Here is a 12,821-nt window from a genome sequence, read left to right as displayed (position 1 = left end):
GCAATCCCAGCCCCAATTTTTTAAATTGAAATTAAAGAAATTAAATTAGCATTTTATTTTTAAAACATTTTCTTTGTTTCTTCCAAACATTTGATAATCCCTGATTTTGAGATATTATTAGCCATTGATGTTTGTTTGCAAAATGGTAATAATCTCATTTCATTATTCCACTTTTTGTTTATAGCTGAATACTTCTATTAAGAGATACTTATTTTTCATCGTTTATTTAGTTATCTTTAGGTGAAGTTCCTCCAGGAAAGACAAATAAGAGTTTTCTGGAATCCACCAGAGGCTCTTGTGTTAGCTTCCTATTGCTGGTGCAGCAGGTTACCATGAACTTGGTGACTTAGCAATAAAGAGTTAAAATCTTAACAGTTCTGAAATCAAGTCTGAATGAGGTCTCGCTAAGTAAGGCAGGGTAGGGCTTAGGCTCCTCCTGAGAGCTGCAGGGCACCCTGACCTCTTGGTCTTGTCCAGGTTCTAGAGACGCCTGGTTTCTAGTCCCACAACCCCTTTTCATCTTCATGGCCAGCAGTGATTGGCGGGGTCTTTTCTGCTTTCTTCTTTCACTTTTAAGGATCTTTGTGGTCCTGTTGCGCCCACCTGGGCAATCCAGGGTAGCATTTCTATTTTAAGGTCAGCTGATTTGGAACCTTCTTCCATTATATTTATTTCTTTTGCCATGTGGGAGTTAGGATGTGAACATCTTTGGGAGAAGGGGGCTATTATTCTGTCTATCAGATTTATGGAAGGCCTTTTTAAAAAGCATCATAAATTCATGGATTTTTTTGATTTTTTTTTTTAATTCTGGAGATTGAACCTAGAGCCTAGAGTAAGCTAAGTGCTCTGCCACTGAGCTACACCCTCAGCCCAGACTTTTGGATTTTTGATATATGAATTAATTATAATTATCTTTTTAAAAATTCTAATTTTTCTATTCTTGGACAATAGAATAAGCTTTTTCTAGTTGGTTCCTGAGTTCCTTGGACAGGAATCCTGTAGTCTTGAGAGTGTGCATAAGAATTACCTGAAGGGTTTGTGAAAACACAGATTGGTGGGCCTTCCTACATCAGAGGTTTTGGCTTAATAGATCTGAAGTGGGATCCTGAAGTGGGGATATTTGGTTGTCTCGTGATGCTAATTTTGCTGCTTTAGGAACTTAATTTTGAGAACTTCTGCTTTAAGGAACTCTGGTAGAGATTACAGTCTGGATACCAGGGAGGACACTGATGCTGGCCTTATTCAGTGGAAGGAAGGAAGTAAAATATAAGTTTACTGAGATTCAAATTTAAATTTAGAGTTACGAGTTTTAGCCTTTAAGTTTGTGTTCATTCTTATGCTTTTTCTGAGATTAATAATTACTTATTTAATAAATATATATTATATACATATATCTAACTTCAGCATACCGCTACCAAGATTATGACTTACAACAAGATGAATGAAAATAGTTTTAAGATTTTTTGCAGCCCCTTTTGTCTTTAGAGTAAAGTATCCCACCGGGGACCCACAAATTACTCTGCATTCAAGTTATTAAAATAATTCCTGTATGTTTGCTTAGCTAATCAACTCAATACCAAATTAGATTGGTTCTTTTGTTTGCACTGTTTTTAGTTTTAGGGGATTTTTATTTTCTTTTTAACATAATTCTGTAAACATTTAAATGGTTCCAACATCACATCTGTAAAATGAGTTCTAGCCTCTATTTCTGCTCTTCTACCTTGTTCTCTCTACCGTATAGGCAACTACCATTTAATTTGTTTTATGGTTAAATAAATGGTAGTATGCTGTCCATACTTATTTCTCTTGGGTTCTCCTCTCTCCCCTCACCCCTACTTAATATATTCTGAGGGTTTCTTTAGGGCAGTATATTTGTAGAGAGAGTTCCATTCCTTTTTCTTTATAGCTCAAGTGTGCCCCATTATAAGAACACGCCATAGTTGATTCCTCTATTGTGGACACTTGGGTTTTATAGCCTTTTGCTATTATGAATTGTGCTTCAATATTACAAATAGTACATATTTTAAGGTAGTCACGATTGTACTATAAACTGCCTTTTTTCATTTTTAACTCTATAACATGATAATTTCCCATATTATAGTCTTTATAAATAGTTCCATATTATAAATTCTTTGTAAATAGTATTGAGAAACTTTTTTTCCTGATTATGAAAGTAATACAAGATTACCTAGATTTTAGGAACTCAGAAGAAAAAAGGGTAAAACTGAAAAACACCTCCCTCCCTCCATGTAGGTGCACTGTTAATAATTTTTATATGTTCCCTGAGGACCTTGCAGCATTTGTGTAAACATCGAAAACAGCATCATGTTGTACATACAGTTTGGAATCCTGGTTTGATATTACTCATAATTGTCGCGACCCCCTCGCCAGCAAGGAAGACACGACACAGGATTCTTCTTTCAGCGGTTTATTCAGGCCTTAACTCTAGGTTTCTCTCAAGCGCTCTCTCCCATGCACCCACACACAGCCTAATAAAGCTTACTCAAGTCCAATCCAAGCCTGCCACGCGGGGTTTTCTCATAGGGTATTGAGGGACAGCACGCCAACTCTCCCTAATAAGGAGCTGTTTACCAAGATCCACAACGGAGACCGGCGCCATCTTCTAATGGCGGCAACGGTCTACAAACACGGCTCACCACACATAATTGTGCTTTTTCTATTCCATACTGTTTTAATTTTCTCATCATTACTTCTCTGTTGTTGGCTCCAGTTTCTTTCTGGTTTTTCAGCATTGTAAATAATATTGTGATAAATATAGGTGCACAAAACTTTTTCTAAATTTCAGATATTCTTAAAGTTGGCTTTTGTAAGATTCTGAATGAGCAGGAAATACACATTGGTTAAATACATCAATTAGCTTGTTTTCTTATAGTGATAATTTGGCAAGTCCAGTGGGTAATTGATTCTTACCTCAAAATTTTTATCAAATAAATTTCATTTTTTTTTCTTTTTCTCCTGGTAGGACCTGAGAAATGAAGTTGAAAAATTATGCAATGAAGTCAATGAAAGAGAGAAAGCAGTGGAGAATTGCTACAAGAGTCTTTTAAGTGAAAGCAATAACAAATTGCGTGGTCAAGAGCAAGTAATCAGACATCTGATAGAAAGTGCCAGTCAAAAGGACCCGCTGCTTCAGGTACTGCGACTTTTTTTTTTTCTTTTTTCTTTTAATCTTTTGATTTAGCATGGTTTTTAGGAACTGTTTTCTAGGAACTGTTATGATTATAGTTTTCATTGTTCTGTCTCAGAGAACTTTAGATGTCATTTATGTCATTTGAGCCTCAGCCATGAGGAGAGTAAGAGAAACAGGAAGCTCAGAGAGGAGAACAACTTGTCCTGGGTCATCTGATGAGTGGTAGAGCCCTGGCCTGTTTTTCTCTAGTGGGTACTTGCTGTTCCTTATTTGGGCCATGCCTCTTCACTACTCTGGACGACTTCTTTAAATGACTCCTTTTGGTCTTGGAATATATTTCTTGGGTTATGTAGTGAATTTTTCAGACTCAACACAGACTTATAGAACCATGGGAGGTTGAACACGAGTGTTTAATTCTGCTTCCTACTAAAATCTCACTAAAATAACCGTGAAGGAAGAAGAAGGTATAAAACCCACAATAACTAACGAGGACAGTGGGAGCAGGTACAATAGCCATTGTGAGTCGGCATGAAAAGTTTGGAGGATAAGTGGGTGGGCAAGTGGGAATTGCAGTAGGACTCAGCATTTGTTACCAGGCTATATACCTTGGGATGAAAGCCAAGAGAAGCAAGCCGATTTATATCGTGGCCCCAGGAAGGCTTAGTAGGTGCTGGATGCAGTGGTACCTTTGAAATGGGAGATCATGCTGGAATACCAAGCAGTTCTAGGTGACCCTCCTCTTCTCAGCAGCAGCACATGTGTGGAGACCTTAAACCAGATAAACTCTGGCCCTGAGCCACCAGATGCAACTGGGAGCAGGAGTGGGTTTTAGGGATCAGAGTGGGAGGGAGTAGAAGTGTACACACCAAGACCAGAGGTTCCTCTCAGGGGAGAAGTGACATAAGCTGCTGGCAGCTGACATCACACTGAGGACACCATTGACATGTCCTTTCCACACTCACAGAGCTCTGAGCACTTTTGTCTGTGAAAAGTAGGTAGACAGCCTGAGTTCATCAGATAGGTGAAAGTGTTTGAGAAGAAAGACAAAAAGGCCCAGACAGAACATAGGTGCACAGAGGAGATGGAAACAAGGCAAAGTTGGCCAGCTTTTAAAAATCCCCCAAATTAACACTATAGCCAAGGTATATAGAGCTCAGCGGTAGAGTGCTTGTCTAGCATGAGTGAGGCTCTGGGTTTGATCCCCAGCACCATAAAACACTACCACCAACAAAAATCAACCCACCAAATTATCCCTATTAAATGATTAGATAAGAAATAAAACTGGGATATGATATAAAAGAGATCTAGAAAAGAAGAATGGCCTGTTGGAAATTCAAAGTATGATTGTAGATATAAAACGTTTAATAGAAGAGTTAGTTATATTACTTACGAGTTTCTTATGAAAAAAAATAGAAGAGTTGGAAAAGTTGGAAGATAAGTCTTCTAGAAAATAGAATCACACCGACAAAAACATGGGCAAAAGGGAGAGAAAAGTTAAGAAAATTAGAGACATGGCTCAAGGGGTCCAAAAATATGGACTAATGGAAGTTCCAGGAGACACAGCAGGGAAAGCTGAGGAGGGAAGATTTCCAAGAAATGGGAGACCATGTCCCAGATTGGGGCCAGGTCTTCTACAATGCAAGGGCTTGCTCCATTTCTCTCACGGGGAATGAGAGAAAACCCGTACTCCAGGGCAGATCATTGTGAAATTTCAGAACACAGGAATAGAGAGAGGACCTGAAAGGCATCCAGAGAGAGGAAAATACAGGGCACCTAAAAAGGATGGGCTCAGATGACATCAGAATTCCCAACAGTACCCGTGGACACTGGAAGACAGAGGAAAAGTTATGAGCACTCTGTCCTCAACCGTGCTGTCAGCAAGTGTAAACGTGGAAGAAAGGTGTTTTCAGATGTTCAGTTTTGTCTTCAGTTGTTGGCCTCTTGTGTGCTCTTTGCAAAAAGCTCTTGGAGGCTGATTCTGTGCAAAGAAGGGAATAACCCAAAAGAAAGAGATGTTGGACCCAAAAAGGAGGAAATCCACTTGGAATGTTGTGAAGGGGAGTCCCAAGGTCACAGCTGAGCTGCCTATGTGGAGAGCTCAGGTTTGGGCTGTTGAGGGCTAGAGTTTCAGCTGGGCTTCTCCAGAAACTAACAAGGAACTGATCAGTTACCTGATGTGTTTGACTTCATTGAGTGAAATTTTTATGTTCTTTTAGAAAGTTTGGAGATAAATTTACATTTAGTATATAATTTAATTTTATGGATTAAGTAAACAAATAGAATAAGATAATTATTAATTCCAAGAAAGCAAAGAATTGAACATGAATGGAAATGAAATCATGGAGTGCTGTACACTGAGCCATATTTGTGTGGTTATGATAATATAAATGTGGGGTGCATGCCTGTAATCCTAGCGGCTTGGGAGGCTGAGGCTATCTGTAAATAAAATATAAAAAAGGGCTGTGGATGTGGCTTGTTGTAAGGCGCCCCTGGGTTCAATCCCTGGTATAGATGATGATGATGATGATGATGATGATGATGATATAACTAAAGATAAAATTGAGATGCAGATGATGTAAGAGCTAAATTTTTAAACCTCTATGATAGGAACCTATAGATACAATCAGAACTTAAGAAATCAAGAATGTGAAGGTAAAGAATGTAATCTAGAAATGTGGAAATAAATAGGAGAAGGAGATGAGGAGTTGCAGGTGTTTTTCTTTCTGGGTGTGGGGCTTCAAGACGAGAAGTGGGGAGGTCAGGCATTGCTGTTTTCCAGTTAAGCCTTATAGTGCTGTTTGAGTGTGAAACTACATGTGTATAATTGGACTTAAAAAATGAAAGTGGAAAGTGTGATTCAAGCACAGCTGTGTTAAGGCAATTCTAGAAAGTCAGCGCTCATTGTTTGATTCTTCCTAGTACAGTTCAATGGTTTCTTATGAAGACTTGCCTCTGCTTCTTTCTTTGCGTTCAGCTACTGTCTCTGTTTGGCATGATAAATTAGTTCTGCTAGGGGCTTAGGAGCAAGATATGGTTCCTTCCCTTAATTTCCCGCAGGGAAAGAACAGAGCCCTAGTTTGGAGCCATGAGTCTTTAAATGCTTGGTAATAAGTTCTGTGCTTGAACTTGGCCAAAGACCAGAGTAATGTCCTATCCAGTTGTTGGATTCAGGTCTCCTGAAGGAGTCAGGGAGAGGAATTTATTGTGTGTCGTCAAGAAAGAGCCTTTTGTGTGTGGCCAGACTCTACTGCCATATTTGTAGTTTTTTTTTTCTTCCCGAAAGTCAGATCTCCTTGTGGATATGGTCAGCTCAAGTTTTGTCAAAATTTATTATGTTTCAAGATAGACTTGGCTGGATTTTAATATACAAGTCCTCTGTTCACCCAGTAGGCTGGCAGGATAGGAAGCAGATCCGGGATCACACCTGAGCGGGGCAGGCCCAGGACTGGGACTGTTTCTCTTGGGACAGAGCCTGGACATTTTCTTCCACACCCGCTAAAGGACACTCACTGTGGTGGCAAGCCTGAAGGTTCCTAGCCCCTGGCGCCATCCTCAGCTCTGCCTTGCCACCAGTCTGCTTTTCTCTAAGTTGTAATAACGTGGAAATGGAGCTGCATTACGGTTTTATAATTGCCTAATATTTTGAAATGATGGAAATTATTTAGGGGACATGTGAGTATCATGACAAAATAAAAAATCTTCCCCTACAGGGTTTAGGACAATCTCTTAATATTTTTTCTTGATGAAAACTTTCTTATGATTTGTTTCATTTCCTTAGAAATTCAGTGAAAAAGATTTGGAAGCAGTACAGCAGAACCGGTATTTAATGACTGCCGAGGATCTTGAGTTCAGGAGCGAAGGCTTAATAACAGAAAAGTGCTCTTCTCAACAGTCACCAGGCAGCAAGCTCATCTTCTCTCAGGTAAGCTTGACTGAAATTGGATGTTCACATGCGAATGTATTCATATTCTCTTCTGAAACGTATTTGATAACTCCTCGGATCTAGCGATCCTCAGATGTCTTCTTGCTGATAATTGAGCTTATGACAGGCAGGACAGGGGGTTCTCTGTCTAGCCACCCTCAGATTAGCATTCTCCAGCTGAGCGTTTGTATTTGCCCTGCACACAAAACCGAGAATTGGCAGCTTGTTAAGAGAGGAGCCTCACATTTGCTCTATTGGGGTCACCTCTCAAGAACTGTGTGGTCCCAAACGTCTGGGGGATTCTTCTGTTGAAATGCATGTGAAGAGTGCCCCAGCAGGTGGACCACTCTTATCTAGCCCCAGATTATTTCGGGTCTCATTTTTTCCATCTCCAGTAGCAGCATTTGCTACAGATTCCTGCAGATACCCTCTGTGTTCCTCTCTAACTGGGGGGCTTTTCCCTCCCTGTTCACCTGCTAACTCCTGAGGGTTCCTGCAGATGTTGCCCTTCTATCTCCCTCCCTGTGGGCCCTGCTGAGAGGGGAGCCTCCTCTCTCTGGCCCACAGCCCTGTCCAGGACCTTGCAATGTGGCACGTGCTCCTCATGTAGATCCCACCTTTCTGCTTCCCCTCACTTGAACCCCAGTGCAGCACCAGGGCCAGGTACTTTGCGGGTGGCAATTGGCACTCATCCTTGAATCCCAGCACAGCCCAGTGCCCGGCTCTGAAAATGGTAGTTGAGTGAGTGAATAATGCAGCGAGGCAGCCAGACATGGGAAAGCTACGGAGTTGGCTGTATCCAATTTTTTTTTTTTAAAAACCTACCTCTAATTAAGTTCATATGTGCAGAAGACAGAAGACTCTTATGCAAATGAGTTCTCTGATGAATGACTCTGATTGTGACTTGTGGTTTTGTGAAGGGTGATTCTCAAAATAATTACAACTGGAACATCAGCCATCAGAACAGACTCAGGCAGTTGGTCTGGAGTGGGGAGATTGAGGCCTGCCTTTTTCCAGGCACCCCCACACCCCACATCCTGGATCAAGGGCAGGTCCCAGGGCAGTGGGGTGGATGGAGTGGATGGGCCTGGGCTCATTTTCCAATGAGTGTAGCAGCATTTCAGTAATTTTAGCAGCCAGTACCATCTGGGGCACTGTGTGCCCGCTGTGTCAGACCTGGTCTTGGTGTGTCATTGGCTGAACGTTTAGGATGCTTTCTCACTGTGTGTTTGTCCCTTTGCTGCTGTCCTTGAGAGTGTCAGCATGGGGTAGTGGAGTCTTGGGCTGGGCTGGGAATCTGGGGACCTGGATTTCTCTCTGGGCTCTGTCATTCCACATAGGTAGTAACCTTGGGCAAGTCTCATAACTGAGTGTTGGAGGGCTAGTATTTTGTGATTTTAACTTGCATTTAGTTATTGGATCTTGACAAAAATTAGCTGGGCGGTTAAAAAGCACATTCACCTGTAATAAGGTGGTCTATTTTGAAACAAAGTCGCAGACAATCTAGTTTTTCGGAGGGACATATCTTTACTAAAATGAATTCATTTAATTATTAAACTTTGCTAATTTGAATCTCATTTTAGTCATGTAAGAAGTGTTGAACAAAATGTTTATAAACTTACTGAATGATTGAGTATTTTCCAACTTAATGTCCCTTATTTTGTCATCTATACATTTTGTTTTTATTTTGTGCTGGATGATATCTGTACCTCAGTAATATCAGATCCAAGTGACATTTAAATTACTGTGCAAAATACCTAAGAATTTTAGTAAAGATTTTAATTCTGTTCTTCAAGACTAATTGCAAAATGTAAAATGTAGATAAAGAATTATAAATTATCACTTCAGAATTGTAAATCTGTAGGTGTCAATTTAAGAAATCCAGCTCTTGCAGCTTTATATATATTTTTTTCTTTCCAAGAGAAGTATGCTTTTCAGATTGTAGTCCTTTCTTTGTAGAAAATGTGGATTTTTTCCTGCTACGTCCTTGGTTGTTTTGTGTTGACCTAGGAATTATCCTCTGCCCATTTCTACCAAAAGCCTGAAGCTATTATGATGTCTCCATAGTCTCTGGGTAGTCTGTTTTCCTTCTAATCGTTGTGTGATCCTGAGAATTAATGCTAGATGATCAGGGAATTGAAGGAGAGAGAATAAAACACACTGACCATATTTGACTTGCTACCACCAGAGATTTATAGCTTGGTTATTAATGTGGTTGGGACATCGGTGGTGAATTTTCTTAAGTATTAAAATAAATGTCTTTGTTGCAGGGCTGTGACCTAGCTACTAGAAACCATCTATCTACGAGGCCCCTAAATTGCCCTGATTACCAAGAAGTGATCCATTAGGCTTTCTTTACATGTTTGCTGCCTCCTCAGAGTGTGGTCTGCACATGACATGTATTTCCTTCAAGTCGTTAAGAAAATGGTGGCAGTACAAAGTGCCCACTTTGGTGTCAGAATGCCAGTGCTGCTACTTAGTAGCTCCGTGACTTCAGGCAGGTTGCTTAGTCTTTCTGAAATGCACCTGTGTAATCTGGGAAGTGGGGAATTGCGTGCCTTCCTCTGAGAGTATTAGAAGTAGTGTAAGAGAGGAGGTAAAGGTTTTGGGGTTATAAGCTGTGGAAGCCCACATTGAGTAGTTTGAGGAAAACATCAGTGTAAGGGGGTCCCAGCTGGGCAGGACTAGAGGCTCTCCCAGACTCCAGGCAGGGGTTGAGCAGCTACAGCTGGGGAGGGTAAGAACCAGGACAGTCCCTTGGACCTTGAGGACAGAAGTCATGGGCTCTGGAGCTCTGCTTTTGACTTTGATCCTGTGACTCCAGATGTCTGGTGTCTTGGAATTCTTGGAATTTCCTAGTCCTCCAGGGCCCAGGACCTGTCACAATGGAGTGGTGTCTTCCTAGGACTTGCTTCCCAGTTTTTAGGGACATTCTTAGGCAAGGCAGGGGAGTGTGCCATCACTCCAAGGGCTGCGGAGGAAGTGCAGCAGGGTCAGACACAGTAGCTGTGAGATGGCGACAAGCCTTCTCTGTGCAAAGGGCCTGGTGGGGTGGGGCAGCTCCCCTGAGTGGCCTAGCCCTGCCTTTGAGCCTGGGCACTCTGCTGCTGGGTCGTCAGCTCTGCAGAGGGAGCCCAATGACTTCATTCTAGTGGGGTATGATTCTACGTGGGGAATAGGTGATTGATGAAATGGGACCCAAATGGCTCTGAAGAGTTCATTTATTTAACATGGGTGAGCAATTTGCTTCTAGGAAGACATTGACTCACCCTGACTTCCATTATGCAAAATACCCACAGGAAACTCTGCTCTTAAGATTCACATCAGTTCCTGTGTTTCTCTCTTACCTTTTTAATCATCAGCTCAGCAAGTATTTGTGATAGCATTTGATTTGTAGCAGACACTGTGCCTGGCTTGGGACAGTCCTGCTGGCAAGTCATCCTGACAGCGAGCAGGTGATGGCACACTAGCTCTGGGTTGCAGGTGAGCCTGCGTGCCCTTGCAGTTGGAGAGTTTCCTAGTGAGATTGGCCCCGGGCGATCCCGAGAGGCCCTGAGTGTGTCAGTGTGCAGTGGCAATTGATGCACTGTCTCTCCTTAAAGGCAGGAGGGGGATGAGGGCAGGAGCTGAGGAGAGTGGTGGCTTGTGAACCCTGGTGAGGGTTGGGAGTGGCCTCTAGGAAGAAGGGAGGGAGGGAGCTGAGCAGGGCAATTGGGCCCTGCTGGGGCAGTGGCTGGTCCCCCTCTGTGGCTTAGAGCCCAGGTTTCAGATATCGAGTTAAGAGATAAAGTCCAGGGCTTGGATTTTTTCACTGGACACTCCATCCACCAGAAATCCACATTTCCTAATCTTTTTTTCCTAGCCCTTCTTGGTTGGCTTTGAAGTTATATATGTGCACAAACTCCAGCTGAACCTATGTTAGCTGACTGGACTGGAGCAAGTTAACTCTGTTCCCTGAGAAGCAGTTCCATCATCCAAAAAATGGGGAAATGAATGTAGTCCTTTCAGCATTGTGATCAGAGATAAGATCTTTCAAGTATGGAGCACAACACTTGGGGCCTGGGGACTAGTTACAGATGGCATTTATGAAGTGTTGACTGCACGCAGCCTGGTATCATTCTGTGAGGTTCATATAGATTTAATTCATTTGATCTTCTTAACAACCCCATGTGCTTTAAAGAATTATTCCTTCATTTGGATATTGAAGCACAGAGAGGTTGAGAAACTTGCTCAAGATCACACACTTAATAACCATCACTTCCCCTCTTATTAGGTGCTCCAGAAGCAGTAGGTTTTTTTATTTTGTCACTATCTTTTCTTTTTCTTTGACTGTCTTTCACGTGGTCTAAGTAAGGGCGAGGCAGTGATGGGTGGGCCAAAGAGCACAGGCCCTGGAGTAAGCCCTGAATCAGGACCCTGACCTTGGGCTGGGCATCCTGTTAGTTTTCTTTCATTGATGAGAGAGTCCCACATGATGCTGTTGTGTTCAGAAGGCATTGAGGAGCCCCTGGAACTGGTTTATGGCATAATTTACAGAAGGGCCTGGCATTTCTGTTGGGCTGGTGACTGACTTGTCAGGACCAGCCTGGTGGCTTAGCCTTGCAGACCATCAACGGCAGGAGCTGCCTTGGCCTTGTCTTGTTGGGCTGGAAGCACAGTGGGGTTCTCTTGGGCCCAGGCTCTCTTCTCTTTGCTCCTCTGCATCCCTTTGGTGGCCTAACTAAAGCCGAGGACCCCCCCCCTCCATGAAAACACTACATGCACAAATTATATGCAGAGAGTTATGAAGGGAACCAAATATTCTTAAGTCCAGTTTTCAAAATATCAAAAATTATGCTATGGAAGTGATACTTTTATTCTTATGTTAAATAACACGGTCTAGTGGTGAGTACAGTGACTGCTGTAGCTTTGAAGTGGTGATGATAATTTTTTTCAGTGCTGGGAATGGAATCCAAGGCCTCGCACATGCTAAGCAGGCACTCCCCCACCGAGTCACACCCCTGGTCCCAAGAATGAATATTTTGAGGTATCAGTGATACGTACAAAACAAGTGTATTAACTGTAGTTTTTTTAATGATAAAGTTGTAGGAATGGCACACGCCTGGTCATTGTTTGGAGCAATAACAGTGTTCCTTAGCTCATAATTGAATTTCAGCTGAGGCTAATAGAAATGAAGATAGAATTTTTTTTTTTCCTGATCACATTCTTGCGACCCTTGAATTTTAGTGAGGTGTGATCTGCTGTCCTGGATGGTGTCTTGAATTCAGGAGGAAACCTAGGTCAATGTGAGCTACAGATGCTGTGGGCAGCCTGTTTCTCTGTTGACTAAGAGCTCTCGTCAGCACTTGGAGGGCACCCAGCTTGTCCCCAGTGCTGTGGATGCTGTACCCATTAACTTTATTTATTTCAACATTCTTTTTTTTTTTCCCCATGGTAGTGCGGTCTTGGTGTGTTGTCCATGATGGCCTCAAACTTGTGATCCTCCTGCCTCGACCTCTAAGCAGGTGACTTTATAGGTGTGCAACTCCTATAAAGAAATGTTTTCACATTGATAGAAAAGTCACATGATTAAAGGATTATATTTTTTTCTGAGTCATCTGAGAGAAAGTTGCCCAATGGAGTCCTGTCGCCTGTGGACACTTCAGTGTGCATTTCCTGTAAACAAAGACATTCAGCCCGCCCACCTCAGCCAGGAAGTCAGCCCAGACCCATCCTCTCTTCCAGTCATCAGACTCCATTGTATTTAAC

The 12,821-nt window shown here is 42.1% G+C and overlaps 1 protein-coding gene across 8 annotated transcripts in view; it reads left to right on the top strand.

Moving 5' to 3' along the window:
- Cdk5rap2 (CDK5 regulatory subunit associated protein 2) overlaps positions 1-12,821 on the top strand; it is a 194,481-nt gene that overhangs the window by 87,160 nt on the left and 94,500 nt on the right. For all 8 annotated transcript variants that reach the window (XM_046451711.2, XM_046451710.2, XM_058581650.1 and 5 more), the window contains 2 exons: positions 2,984-3,154; positions 6,930-7,073. In XM_046451711.2, coding sequence (XP_046307667.1) covers positions 2,984-3,154; positions 6,930-7,073 — 315 coding nt within the window. The remainder of the gene's footprint in view (positions 1-2,983; positions 3,155-6,929; positions 7,074-12,821) is intronic.

This window comes from Marmota monax, unplaced genomic scaffold, assembly GCF_021218885.2.
Source record: "Marmota monax isolate L192 unplaced genomic scaffold, Marmota_monax_Labrador192_F-V1.1 WCK01_AAM20220418_F8-fsc00020, whole genome shotgun sequence".
NCBI lineage: Eukaryota > Metazoa > Chordata > Mammalia > Rodentia > Sciuridae > Marmota > Marmota monax.
The sequence above is the reverse complement of the archived record's forward strand: the minus strand, read 5'-3'. Positions and strand labels throughout refer to the sequence as shown.